Consider the following 13,070-nt stretch of genomic DNA (forward strand, 5'->3'; position numbering starts at 1 on the left):
TGCAAGTAAAGACGAATTGAAGTGCTTTCAGCTTCAATTATATTGTTATGGGGTAGTTCAGCTTGGAGCAGAGGGCGGACACGGAAGACAAGGCTTTCAAACAACAGACATTTTCTGCAGGCACCAGACGACACTGCTCAAACGTCGTCTTCTCCAAAACTCACGAGAGTCTCCTTCTTCCTTCCTTATGCGCATATCAGTGCATGCACCGCCTAATGTAACAATATTCATCCCCAGTTTTTATAGAGCATAAAACATGAGAGTTAAAGGATGAATTTCGTTTGCAGCAGAAACACTGTAACCAGTAAGGCTGCAATATCTTTTCCTCCCACACAATTCCATAACTAATCAAGAATAGCCCAGAGGACAGGGAGGCGGATTTTTGTTGCTGTGACTAGCACTACATATTGAGCTTTGCTCAGGCCTCTCCTCTCTAGGCCTGTTTGCTGCTTTCCGCTTGCTTCTTTAAGCTATACTTCCTCCTCGTCAATCTCACACAGCACTCATTGCCCTGTCTTCAGCATCAAGCCGTTCTATTAACATCCCCGGCATTTCAAACAAATCGGTGAGTATTAGCAAAGCAAACCGAACAAAACTGCTTCTCAGGGATATTTACAAGCTGCCGTTTGTCAAGTAGAAATGTCTCTCAACACTTCTAGCGAGCTAAATCTTTTCTCATTAACTACGTGCAATGACTACACTCCAAAATACCTGTATACAATACTTCTAGTAAATGTACCCAGTACTTTTAACAGCTCACAACCTACAATAAATTATTCTTTAATATGTTAGCAGTAGAGGGTCATGATGGGAAAATTACCTGCCATTCTCAGAAATCTTCAACAATCCGGGAGAAAAAGAAGTTGCACTAATTATGGCCGAGAGCGAGATTCAAACTCGTAGTAACACGAACAGATCAGCTTCGTTTTGCAAATGCTTTAGACCCCTTGACCACCATCTCAGCCTTTCTCTTGCCTTATGTTACACTGTCAGCCTCTTGTGCTGTGCTCTGGTTGTCATCATCCGCATAAACTTTCAACAGTGCATGACGGTCAAAATGCAAGAGCACGCACACACTTGTACATATGAGTCCAAGTTCAAATGCATGGCCGGTTTTTTCACGACCAAGAGCATGTGGGCATTTGGAACAAAAAGACACAAGATGCGCCATATGACAAATGTGAGCAAGTCAAATAAAACGGCAGGAGATTTCAACCATTACTACAGGATAACAAAAGAACTTATATTGCTGTTGATGTGAATGAGCTCTGTTTATAAACACAAACACAAAGAACTTAAATTGGAGTTCATATGCTAGTGCATTCTCTTGAGCACCGATCACACTGATTACCCCTAAATTTTCTCTCACCATACTTAAACATGGTCATTTTTTTTTTTTACAGTACTAGTATCTCACTCTTACTATAAAAATCCTACCAGTGCACTTTGCTCCTCCCGATAATCATGCGTCCCTTCATAGCCATATTATACGCAAACTTCAGCTGACTGAGGTAGGTAGTCCTCAACAACTCCCGAACCACAACTTCCCCAATCTGGAACCCCTTCTTGCATGTTCAAGACAACCTTCCCGCACCACGCTTGTCCTCAATCCTCTCTGGAAGGACTACGGTCCCCCCACTGCACTAGCACATATTTCCTAAATACAGCAATACCTTGGTTATACACTCAGATCTCATGACTGCTACCAAGCAAGTGTTGTACTGTTACGGTGAAGCATTTGAGTAGCTTTATACGATACAAAAATAAGCACGCATTCATCGCATCCTTATACGGTCCTTGGTGTGATGGTGCTTGCTGTTTCTCCTCAGATGCTGAGGACAAACTGAAATTGGCACGTATTGAACTATTGTTGGTGGTGACAATTCTTTATCTGCAAACATCTCTGAGGCAACATCAAACTGCCCTCACTTTCCCAGACAGTGATCACAAAGCACTTTTCAGTCTTGAAGTCACAAGTATAGCTTGTGTGGAAGGAAGACAAACATTCTATTTTTAAATTGAATTAAAACAATAAAGAGAAACATTGGTACAATCAGCAGTAAAAGCCTTATCATTCAAGCTTTACATAAACTAAAGCTGTTTATTAATTTAAAGCCAAATTTAAAAAATGTTAATAGAATTACGACGTTCACATTATGCTGGCTAATGTGCTCACACTACAAAGCCGACATCAAAAACCTAGTAGCAAGCCTAAGGTTTGAGAAAGCAGCATGTCATCTGTCATTGACAGTAAGTGTTTCATCCAATTTGTGTCGCCAGATTAAGTTGCGTGAAGAGCCAGCTCAGAGATCCGAAACCAACTTGGAGCCCAAGAGGCAGTGACCAACACTTGTTATTGAAAAAATGCCAACCTATTTTCTCTGCACTGTTTCAAAGAAAGGGTAATTTATTAAGGGATGTTGCCTGGAAGTCATCCATTCGTGCTTCCATCCTTGTCACATAGCCTGCTCAAAATGATGTGAAACATTCTAACCAAAAAGCAACCATTACTAGGAACAAGTCGACGTCAAACTTTACCGCAGACCTCCATGCACTAGCAAAGGGTACCTGATGCATAAAATGGTACAACACACATTCATGAGACTAGAAAGTAAAGGGTTGAGGAACCCTTTCACTTCATCAGAGTCTAAACATTACACAATTCCATGTCTGGCAGTTCGCTCAATAGTCAGCCATGAACACTTCCTGCACTCTACAGCAGGCCATTACTTGGTGCAGAAGTTGAGCACTCACTGCAGTCAGGTTAGGGATGCTATTCCCAAGGACTTCAATGACCGCCTCGACAGCCATTAACGCAGTGGTCACCTCAGGCCTGCAAGGGAAGAAGGTGGGAACACGACTGGGTGTGTACAAGTCGAAGAGGCCAGAACCTAAAAGCATCCACAGAACTTCCACTGAGGATCATAAAAAAACACTTGGCACTCGGAATTGCAAGCTGCACTGCAGACGATAACATGATGCATATTTATCATGTCACTGTGCTCTCTAGAGAACCAGAGCAGCAGCGGGTCCAACCTCCTTTCTTAAGTTGGTCACTGGAGTTGCTGTCTAGTAGTCAGGTAGCCTGCTCCCAAAGTTGGTCGTCACAAGTGCCGAAAAGAAATGCGTGAACCAGGGTGGCACAAGTTTCTTTATGAATGCTCGTTTCATGCAACATGGAAATGCTGGGAAGCACACATTTCATATTAGGCTTGGCTAGTGTCAGGCAAAAAAACGCAAATTCAGCAGTGAAATCATAGCTATGCTTTAACAGGTATGCCGATTCCCCTAAACACTAAGCCACTTTGCAGCTAAATTGGCCCAGTGGTTTAGAGGGCCTCGCTTTTAAACCGGAGGACCCAGTTTCGATCTCGACTGCTGCAGACACATTTTGATTGACAAGAAATGCAAAAGGTGCTTGACTGCTGCGCACTGTCAGAAAATGTTGAAGAGATGCAGGCAGCCCAAATTAATGCTGCATCCTTACAACAGCATTACTCGGAGTTCATATTCCACTTCGAGACGACAAAACCCTGAAAATCACATTTTCTTAAAAACTGTGAGTACAGAGCCCCTTTCTTTCTGCAGGCATCAAGAATTTCAACTGAGTGACAACAAAAGGATTTAGTGAAATTTCATCAGATATTTGCTCACATATAAATACCTTATTTTGCTGCCAGAAAATCATGAACATAAATAGAAAAACTCGTAAAATTAATTTTTATTTTTACTGACATACTGTGCGGAGTCCTGCTCAGTGTCACTTCAAGAAAGGAGTGTGCCGTGCATGAATCTTTGCTACCACGCAATCTACTGGAAACAACTTAAATACATGGTCTCTGTTTTTCAATTTCAATTTATTAATTGGCTGTGCGAAAAAAAAAAAGAAACAGGAGAGGGTTTCGATATAAAATTTGTTTGTGTACCCTCCCTCCCGCTCGAAATGTGAATCAATGAGCATCCACAGTACTACTTACAGTGATAATAACTCTGGTCGCTCCCCAGGTGGCACCGAGACCAGCGGAAGGCAGCCAAAATACAGGCCTTCCTGCAGCAATGAATTAGTTTTTTTTTGTGGTCAGGAAGAACAGCAGCACTACAGCTGAATATTCCGTCCCCCATACAGTTACCTAAGAGCAAAATGCTAAGACCACAATGTAGTTGCCTTTGTCACACAACCTGCAGGAGCCATGAAAAGTTGTCTTATCAGAAGTGCCACCGAAAAGACGGTTGAGCATACAAGGCACCAGATAACGACCTGCTCTCAATACACCAACCAGTTTCGAAACACTCACATTTCTTCACTCTTATTGGTCATCCTTTCGAACAAGCGTAATAACAGGAGCGAGGCATTATGAGTGTTCTGATACTAGTTTCGTACTGAGGGCCGTACGTAATCTGGCATTAGGTCTGTTCTAATCTATCATATAAAAACAATAGCTAAAATGACTTTGCAGGTAATGATATAGAGCTTTGGCATATTGTTGCTGCATATCACAAACATGCCGTGCAAAGATGGACCACCTGCTAAGAACATATATGCGGACGGCCCATCGGGACCCAATGAACATGCTGCCTTGGTGGATCATGTATGCAGCACCACGCATGCTGGCACCATGGCAAAAATGGGGCATCAAAATAACACATTGCTCTCTACACTGTGCAGCTTTATATTCTTGAGAGCATGACTGCTGCAAGCATTATGCTCAAGTCTGGCACTGATGTTTTCTGTGAAATGCCCACACAAGCAGGAAAACTCAGCCGCATATATATGGTAGAACCTTGTTGATACGTTCCTGGTTCATCTAGTAGCTGGTTCCCTTCGAAGTTTCCCTCAGGATAGCTGGCGCTCGATGGGAGAGCAGTCACACCTGGTAAAGTGAATGATTAGAGGCATTGGGGTCGAAACGTCCTCAACCTATTCTCAAACTTTCAATGGGTGTACGGGAGGCCTTCTGGGTTGAGGCCTCCCGCTGCGATGAGAGTGCCAAGTGGGCCACTTTTGGTAAGCAGAAATGGGCGCTGTGGGATGGATAGGAATGGGTGACATCAGATCGGATCTTCACGACATGCCAAACAAGGGCACGCCACAGGGATCGGTCATCTCCCCGCTCCTCTTCAACATCGCCATGATTAGAATCGCAAGGGCTCTGCAACAGGTTCCGAACATTGGATACACCCTGTATGCTGATGACATTACGATCTGGACAACCACCGGCTCTCTAGGCCAGAAAGAAGAAACACTTCAAGCAGCCGCAACCTGCATGGAAACAGAGGCCTTTCGATGCGGGCTCCAATGCTCCCCAGATAAATCTGAAGTCATCTGTATACGTGGGTACCACTATACATCACCAGGTAATCTTAGCATCCTCCTGCATGGGGTTCCAATCCGGGAAGTGCCACTCATACGAATCCTGGGTCTCTGGCTCCAAAGCGATAGAAAAGTAGACCACGTGCTCCACCTCCTCAAGAACACAACACAGCAGATCTCTAAAATGATCCACCGGGTGGCAAGAAACAGAAAAGGCATGCGGGAAGAAGACACGATCCGTCTGGTGCAGGCGCTGGTCATCAGTCGCCTCTCCTATGGACTGCCTTACCTCACCCTGCTCCGAAGAGATCTCAACAAAGTAAACGCAATGATACGTGCAGCTTACAGGAACGCGTTAGGCCTCCCACCATACACCTCGAACGTCGAATTGGAAGCTCTTGGACTGCACAACACATTTGAAGAAATTCAAGAGGCTGTCCTCCTGTCCCAAAGGGAACGCCTTCTGTCAACTGAGACTGGCCGGCTCATTCTCGAGCGCGTTGGCTATCCTTCGGACGTACAAGCTATACAGTCAACGACTAACATTCCTGTTCCGTACCGGGCAAGAGTATATGTGTCCCCGCTCCCAAAGAACATGTCTCCAGTCCACAACGAAGGCAGAAGACACGCCCGAGTGAATTATCTTAAACGTGCAGTGGAACGCAGTCCGAAAACTGTCTATGTAAATGCCGCTCTATACGAGCATACACCGAATGCAGCAGCAGCCGTGGTGGTGGGCTCTTCATACACAGAAGTCTCCAGCATGTCCATCCAGCACTCTACTATCACAGAAGCGGAAGTGGCGGCGATCGTACTGGCCATTACCTACGGAGACGCGACCAATCGAGAGCTGCACATAATCACCGACTCACAAGCGGCGTGTCGGCTCCTCCTTGCAGGCAGAATACCTAAAAAATTATCTCGCTTCACAACTAACCCATTGGCTACAACCTCGCAGCTCAAACATCAGATCACTTGGGTTCCGGGGCACTCTGGATTGGAAGGTAATGAGGTCGCGGATAGGCTAGCTCGAGGTCACACAAACCAAGCGGCCACTAATCCCGATCTCACAACCAGCATTCCTGTCCCAGCGACTTACAGCGCGCGACTCAAGTACCTACGGGAACAACGTAGGATTTATCCCCCTCCACACAAGGGTCTAAATGCACAAGAAATGCGTGAATGGAGACAGCTTCAAACCAACACTTACCCCAACCTACATCAATACAACATAACACTACACAGACATATGCCCTTGGTGCAATGACCAGCGCACCGCCTACCATGTCACATGGGGGTGCACAGGCCCCAAACCTCCACACATAAGCATGCACCATACGGAGGCGCAGTGGGAGGCCACTCTGCAATGCTCTGATCTAGAGACCCAGCGTAGGCTGGTAACTCATGCAAGAGCGGCAGCCCAGGCCACTGGGGTCTTGAAATGAAGACTCCACTCACTGCCCCCCCCCTTTTTTTTTTATCTTTTTCTTTTTGAAATAAAGTTTTCTCTCTCTCTCTCCTGGTTCATATGATTTCCCATTTCATACGCTCGAAATAGTGGGCAGTAGAAAGTCTCCCACAGAGTTTCACTATTTTTCTATTTGTTAATATGTTCCCGGCTAACATGGTTTCCCGGTAACTACAACTGAAATTTCGACAAAATGAGGTCGTCGTATAATACGTTTTGCGATCAACTGGACCCCGTGCTCAAATGTGCTCAAGAAATGGAAAACTGCTCTGTGGCACTCACCCGCCTTAGTTGCTTTTCTGGGGTGCCTAGGTGCACAGGGGTGCAGATTAAAAAAAAAAAATCAACAAGCCAACATAAACATTGCCCGGGGGACGCAGCATGAGCAAAAATGCAGCGACTGTAAGCCACCTCAACGGTTTTTTCACATGCCACTGGTGTACGGGGGAGAAGCATTCGAAAACAACCAAGAAAGCAGTCCCAGCTCGTCACTACCTTCTATGAATCAAATTTTTTACTAGATCTCTTCCTCACTTTAGACAACCCAAATACAGACTGAATTCAGTAGGAGCTAGAAAAAGAGCTGTGCACATGTGATGTCTAAACATGCTCATCTAGACTTTTATGCAGTGAAAGTTTCAATTCTAAACGCCTTTGTGCCTCATTCAAAAGTTAAGTTTTTCAAAATTATTCACTTCAAATCATACCTTCTCCTGGAAAATATGTTTTGTTCCCACATTTTTTAAAAGACGTATCAACAACTAGGTTTTACTGCATGTGCCATGTTCTGAATTAAGCTCCTCGACCGAACTTCCTATGAACATTCATCTGACATGCCAAGAAGCCTAGAGAAGGCAAGCGTAGCAGCAGACGTTGCGCAGTGGGATGAGCAGATGAGATTAGGAAGTTTGTAGATAGCAGGTAGCTAGGCTAATGATAGTGATTAGGAGCCAAGCATTGTACTGACCTTCTCTACAAACACAAAAGGCCACAGTGCACCCTGGGAAGTGGACAGCTCGAGAGCAGGGAGCTGCAGAGGACGGTCCACGCGCTCCCGCCAAGACTGCAGCTGCAAAAGAACACAGGGAACAGCGCATGGCATTCAACAGTATAGCACTTAGAACAATGCTGCACAGTTCCTTATAGCTCCCAGATTTCTAACTGGACCCATCCAGAGCTTGTTTGTAGTTTTTCATCGATTTCACAGCATTATTGGTAGTACAGAACGAAATTGGTCGAATAGAGCACAAAAACGACTGGCATGCCAGCACTTGCCATCACATCCCAAAGTTTTAAGGTAGGCAATAAGAAATGATGCTCCCTTCTCTCTTCCTCGACACATTCCAATGTACAAAATAAAAAGAAATCAGGTTGTCACTGCACTCTGCCATTCTTCATCTAGACAGCATCACCTGGGCACGCCCACTGAGACGGTTTGCCTAAATTCCCTCTGTATGTCAGAGGGGCAGGGGTGCCAAAGAGTGTAAATCTGTTGCAAACAGTAGTTTTATCAAATTTTGTAAATTACAGAGCTCATGCAGAGCTTATAAATTTGACTCAAATGCTCGCAAAAACCACTGTATTACAATGTAACCATCAAAATCATTTCAGGGTCCCCTTAAGGGCAACTCTTGTCGTTTTTTCAGTCTCCCGGGATTCTAGTAAAATTTTCATGGTACATTCTCTAAAGTTTTCTGGTCACTTGTAACAAATTTCACAGTACTGCAATGTCTTGTAGCAGCACAAATAAATTTTAAGAATTCCCAATCTGCGGTATCAATCAGGAAGATTTCTACGAGCAACCTTGAGCGCGTAATGCAATTGGATTCAAGAGTGTCTATATTTGCTCTGCAATAAAGTTGAAATCAATACGTCACTCACCTGTCTTCGAAAAATTAAACAGTTCATTCGGTCATTTGTGCAATGCGACTGAGCGTTTACGGTTCGCCTGTGCTGTTTCATTCTAGATACATATTCAGTAAGAAATACTGTATAGCAATTTTTTTTTTTACTTAACTTTCACTGCTTTGTGTTGTAAATGCTTTGTCATTTTTTTTTCTCTCTTTTCATTTCATGTATTTTTCGTATCAATGCTGTTTTTGAGGCAGATGAACATCCGAAGTGCACGGTTAATTAGAGGATTTCGGAACATACTGTTGTAGTGAGTAGTACTTTTAATGTCAGATGAATAAGTATTTAACTGAAAACAGTCTTTTTAATTTACCGCATCCAATAACAACACTGCTAAATTACAAGACCGTTAGTCTAGGAAACCTTCCAGCCCGGCACCATCAATTGCCATTAACGGCTACCTATTGGATCAGTGGCATCCTCTGGCACAGCCAATGAGCACTGCAATTTGTTCGAATCGCGTTAATGACACCAGATGGTGCCACAAGTCCAAAACGTAGCCTATACTTAGCTAATCAAGTCCTCATGCTTGAACAACCACTTTTCTTTTTAAATATACCACTCGTCAACTGCCACCTATGTTACTAGGATGCTACGAGACATATTATTGTTAATAACCCACCCCCAATCCACTACAGAGAACATATCTTGAATTGAATACAACTTTGCCCAACATGTCGATGCAACCAACATGAACTATGTGTGTTACTTTGTTATCACCTTGCTGTCTTGCTGTCACAGGAGCACACGCGCGATTAAAACTAAGTTTCCTCACAATCTGTATTTTGTTTATGCCAACAGAACACGGGACAATGTGCATGCATTCCTGTAGTGAAATAATCTAGGCATCGCACAGAATAGACTGGCAATTTCCTGAAAAACTTTTTTGTACTGAAGAGGGGGATTTTAAAGAATGTGATGACAACAAGAACTTAAAATGTTCGAAAAAACCCCAACGTGTCCCTTCAAGAACTGAGGATAACATCAGAAGGCACACTTCACCCATATAGTTTTCAAAAGCTAGTAGTCAAAAAGAGAGCAGTGTTTAATAAGCTAACGCAGCGCGCACACTAAGCATTTTCTGGCCTTGTCATAACTGAGAAAAGCCACAACTAAAAAAAATCACTAATTGTGCTCTCTCAGATGCTCACTGAGATCTTGCCCATTCACAAGGCAGAAAGTTTTCAGCGCAAAACAGGGATCCTACATATGTATGACAGCGTACAAGCAAGTCGTCACATCTCGTCACATGGTTCTTCTGACAGATTTCTTTGACATTCTGGAAGCAACAAAAAAACTTTTAGCACTGCACCTTTTGCAGACTATTATTCTTGTGCAAAAAAACAAAAAAACGTAGCACAAATGCAGGACAACATCCAGCATTATTTCATTCACTTCTCCCCATGAACACGACTTTCCTGTAGCTCGAGGTTTAGAAAATGCATTATCAACCTTTCAGGCAACAGGGCAGGGTTATAGCATGCATGCATGTATGAGACTGGCATTGCAATCATGGCTGCTCAAGTGTTAAAAAAAAATTATCAGAAAGGTACAATAAGTATTAATAAGTTAGCATTTGCATCGTCCATCTATCTTTTCCTCATGCTGTGCTCTACATGCTAGTGTAAACTAGAGCTGTGCAAAGGCTCGGGCTGGTCCGAAGGCCTGTACCCGGTCCGACCCGTGAGCCGGGCTCGGGCCGCTCAAAAGCCCTTTCACTCGAGCTTGGGCCGGGTCCGAGCTAACATATATTTGTCTCGGGCGGGCCGGGCTGAACATCCCGATCACGAACACATGCAACATTTGTGAAAGCGCGAATACGACCGTAGTGTGATAAGTGTTTAAAATGCACAGAATTTTTCCCCGTCGTTCCCATGCAAGGACTTCAGAGTTTTTTGCCGGTGTCGAGTCCTGCTCGCAGTGAACGAATTTTTGGTAGCCGTCAGTGATCGAGCAGAGGGACCACTTGTGGCTATTTAATTTCGAGCTTCGCATCTCCGCTTTGGTGGTAACACCAGCTCTGATGTTTAGACATCCGTTCCAAAATTCGCGCCACTCTGTTGCCTATCGTACATCTCTATTGTCACTTATCCTTTTTTGGCATGGCCTTGTTTGAAGCGGGACATAGCTTAAAGCATCTGCCGTGCAAGAGTCTTCCTCTTGTTTCTCTTGTGAAAATTTCACATGAAAGGCACACGATCAGTCAGGTGAGCTCGCCGAGTACTTGGCCACAAAATCAACCCCTTGTTTAGGTTTTGAGCTAGCGCAAATTTGGAGAAGGAAACAGGTGCCGAAAACGTGCTTTCCTATAGACAGCCACAAGTTGTAGCACTCAAACTTTAGTGCTACCGGGTTCATTACCCAAGAGAGTCGCAGATGCCCTAATTCAATGGATAACTTTTTTCCCAATACGTTAATTATATGCACGCCCTGTGCCCCATATATTCAGCAAATTTGTCATTTCAAACGTGAGAACTCAACATTTTAAAGTCTTGGACAAACCTATCATCCTGAAATTATTCCCTTTTTCATCGCTTCAACTGCAATTATAGCATGACAGGCCGGGCCTTAAATTTAGGCGCCAGGTTGGGCCGGGCCGGGCTCAGTCCCTATCAGAGTCGGGCCGGGCAGGGCTCGGGCTCAAACTTTCGGCCCGTGCACTCCTCTAGTGTAAACACTTCAAGGCCTCCAGGAGCCTTTACTTGAGTAATGCCGAAAGTTGGGCAAGTTGGTTAACGTTCATGATGGAAAATAGCGCGAAAAAGTACACGAAGGACGGAAGGAAGACACGGACAAGCGCTCGTGTCTTCCTTCCGTCCTTCGTGTACTTTTTCGCGCTATTTTCCATCATGAGCCTTTACTTGACCTGCAGATAATCATAATGGTGTCCGCTCACGTTGGTGTCATCCAGGCAGCTCGCCAAGGCAGCAGCCAAGGCCTTGTGAGGTGGTAGTGGCACGTATCCCGCCAAGCGCTGTGCCCGCTTTTCACACGTGGGGAAGCGCCTGTATAAGAGTATTGCATTTTGAAGGGACACCAGTTCTAAACCATTCCCAGTCCCAATGCACAGGTGACAGCCCACAGCCACTGCTCTTCCTGTACCAATGTGATATGGCTTCGCACAGAAGAATCTAAAGACCCTGTAGACTTCCTTAAAATGTTTAAGCGCATCGCAACGGTAAATACCATTGACAAAATAAAAAGCCACAAATGTATCTTCACCTCCCTCCTAAAATACAGTGTTCTGCAACTTTATTGGAACTGGTTCCAATAGAGTTGCAGAACACTGTACATATGCTTGTTCCAAGGTTGGGACCAAACCACCCTGTGCGTTTTCTGACTTACACAAACAAGTGCACAAGGGGAAGGACAAATGCTACATGACTCTTAATTTATTTCTGATTTTCCGAGAATCCTGCAACTGTTGATCTCCCAGCGTTTTTGCTGCCGTAGCAATTTTTCGGGTGAAGAGGCGACAGCAATGCACTTGTTGTCCCCTTCTTAAGATCAGCTGAACTAAACTGCAGCAGGTGGCACAAAGCTTCAAAGAAACCCGGTGCCACTGACTTTGGCATTTACTTCTGTAATAATTAGCAACTTCAGTAATGCAAATGCTGGCTCAAAAAAACCTTCATCAGATTTTCAGGCAAGTCTTGTAACCACAAGAGGAAGGGATAAGAAAGGATGAAATACCAGCGATGTTTACGATACAGTGAGTAACTTTTAAGCGCCCTTCTCACGAAGGAACGGAGATTGAACTCGATCCGTTCAGGAAAACCGTGAAATCCAGCATTCAGACCGCGCCCTTAAATGAAGCGGAGTGTACACTAGTAACGCTGGTATCACCTGTAGTAAACGGTCGTAGCAGCATCCTTGTGCGGTATGCTGATGATACACAGCGCTCGCATGCTCATCTTGGCACTGTTCCGAAAGAACGCCCAGCACGGAGCAGCAGTTCGAATCCTTCTACGGAACGACACAGATATTCCTCAAGAACATGTAGACAATGTAAGGCGAAGGACGCCAATGAGTGGTTCAAATTTCCGTTGCAGCATTAAGGACTGAAGAGTTCGCGCATAAAGTTCGCATGCAAGACACAGCCCGCTCAGCTGTTAACACATAACCAATTTGTAAATACAAGCACGTGACAGACAGTATAGAGAGATGAGTCAAGGCCAATGGATGAATACCATGAATAGTCTCAAAAGAGTCTATGACAAAATGTAAAACTATGACTCAATTATTTCTATTAAAATTACTGAAGCGTTTTAAGCATAATACATGCAGTGATGGTAGCAAAGTTTGGGATACACATCAAGGCAAGATGTGTGCGAAAGGCCATGTATATAGTGAATTAGAATACTGTTCTAATTTACGTGT

General features: G+C 44.3%; 1 protein-coding gene across 1 annotated transcript in view; it reads right to left on the bottom strand.

Moving 5' to 3' along the window:
* The window catches only part of LOC146177518 (AP-5 complex subunit mu-1-like), a 49,652-nt gene extending 36,765 nt beyond the window's left edge, over window positions 1-12,887 (bottom strand). Inside the window, exons 1-5 of the mRNA XM_084580491.1 lie at window positions 12,537-12,887; window positions 11,587-11,695; window positions 7,747-7,848; window positions 3,978-4,048; window positions 2,755-2,833 (exon numbers count right to left, since the gene is read on the bottom strand). Coding sequence (XP_084436617.1) covers window positions 2,755-2,833; window positions 3,978-4,048; window positions 7,747-7,848; window positions 11,587-11,695; window positions 12,537-12,604 — 429 coding nt within the window. The 5' untranslated portion in view covers window positions 12,605-12,887. The remainder of the gene's footprint in view (window positions 1-2,754; window positions 2,834-3,977; window positions 4,049-7,746; window positions 7,849-11,586; window positions 11,696-12,536) is intronic.
* Between the last annotated feature and the right edge of the window lie 183 nt (window positions 12,888-13,070).

The sequence above is a fragment of the Amblyomma maculatum genome, chromosome 10 (assembly GCF_055883805.1).
Source record: "Amblyomma maculatum isolate TAMU_Amacu chromosome 10, ASM5588380v1, whole genome shotgun sequence".
In the NCBI taxonomy this organism is placed as follows: domain Eukaryota; kingdom Metazoa; phylum Arthropoda; class Arachnida; order Ixodida; family Ixodidae; genus Amblyomma; species Amblyomma maculatum.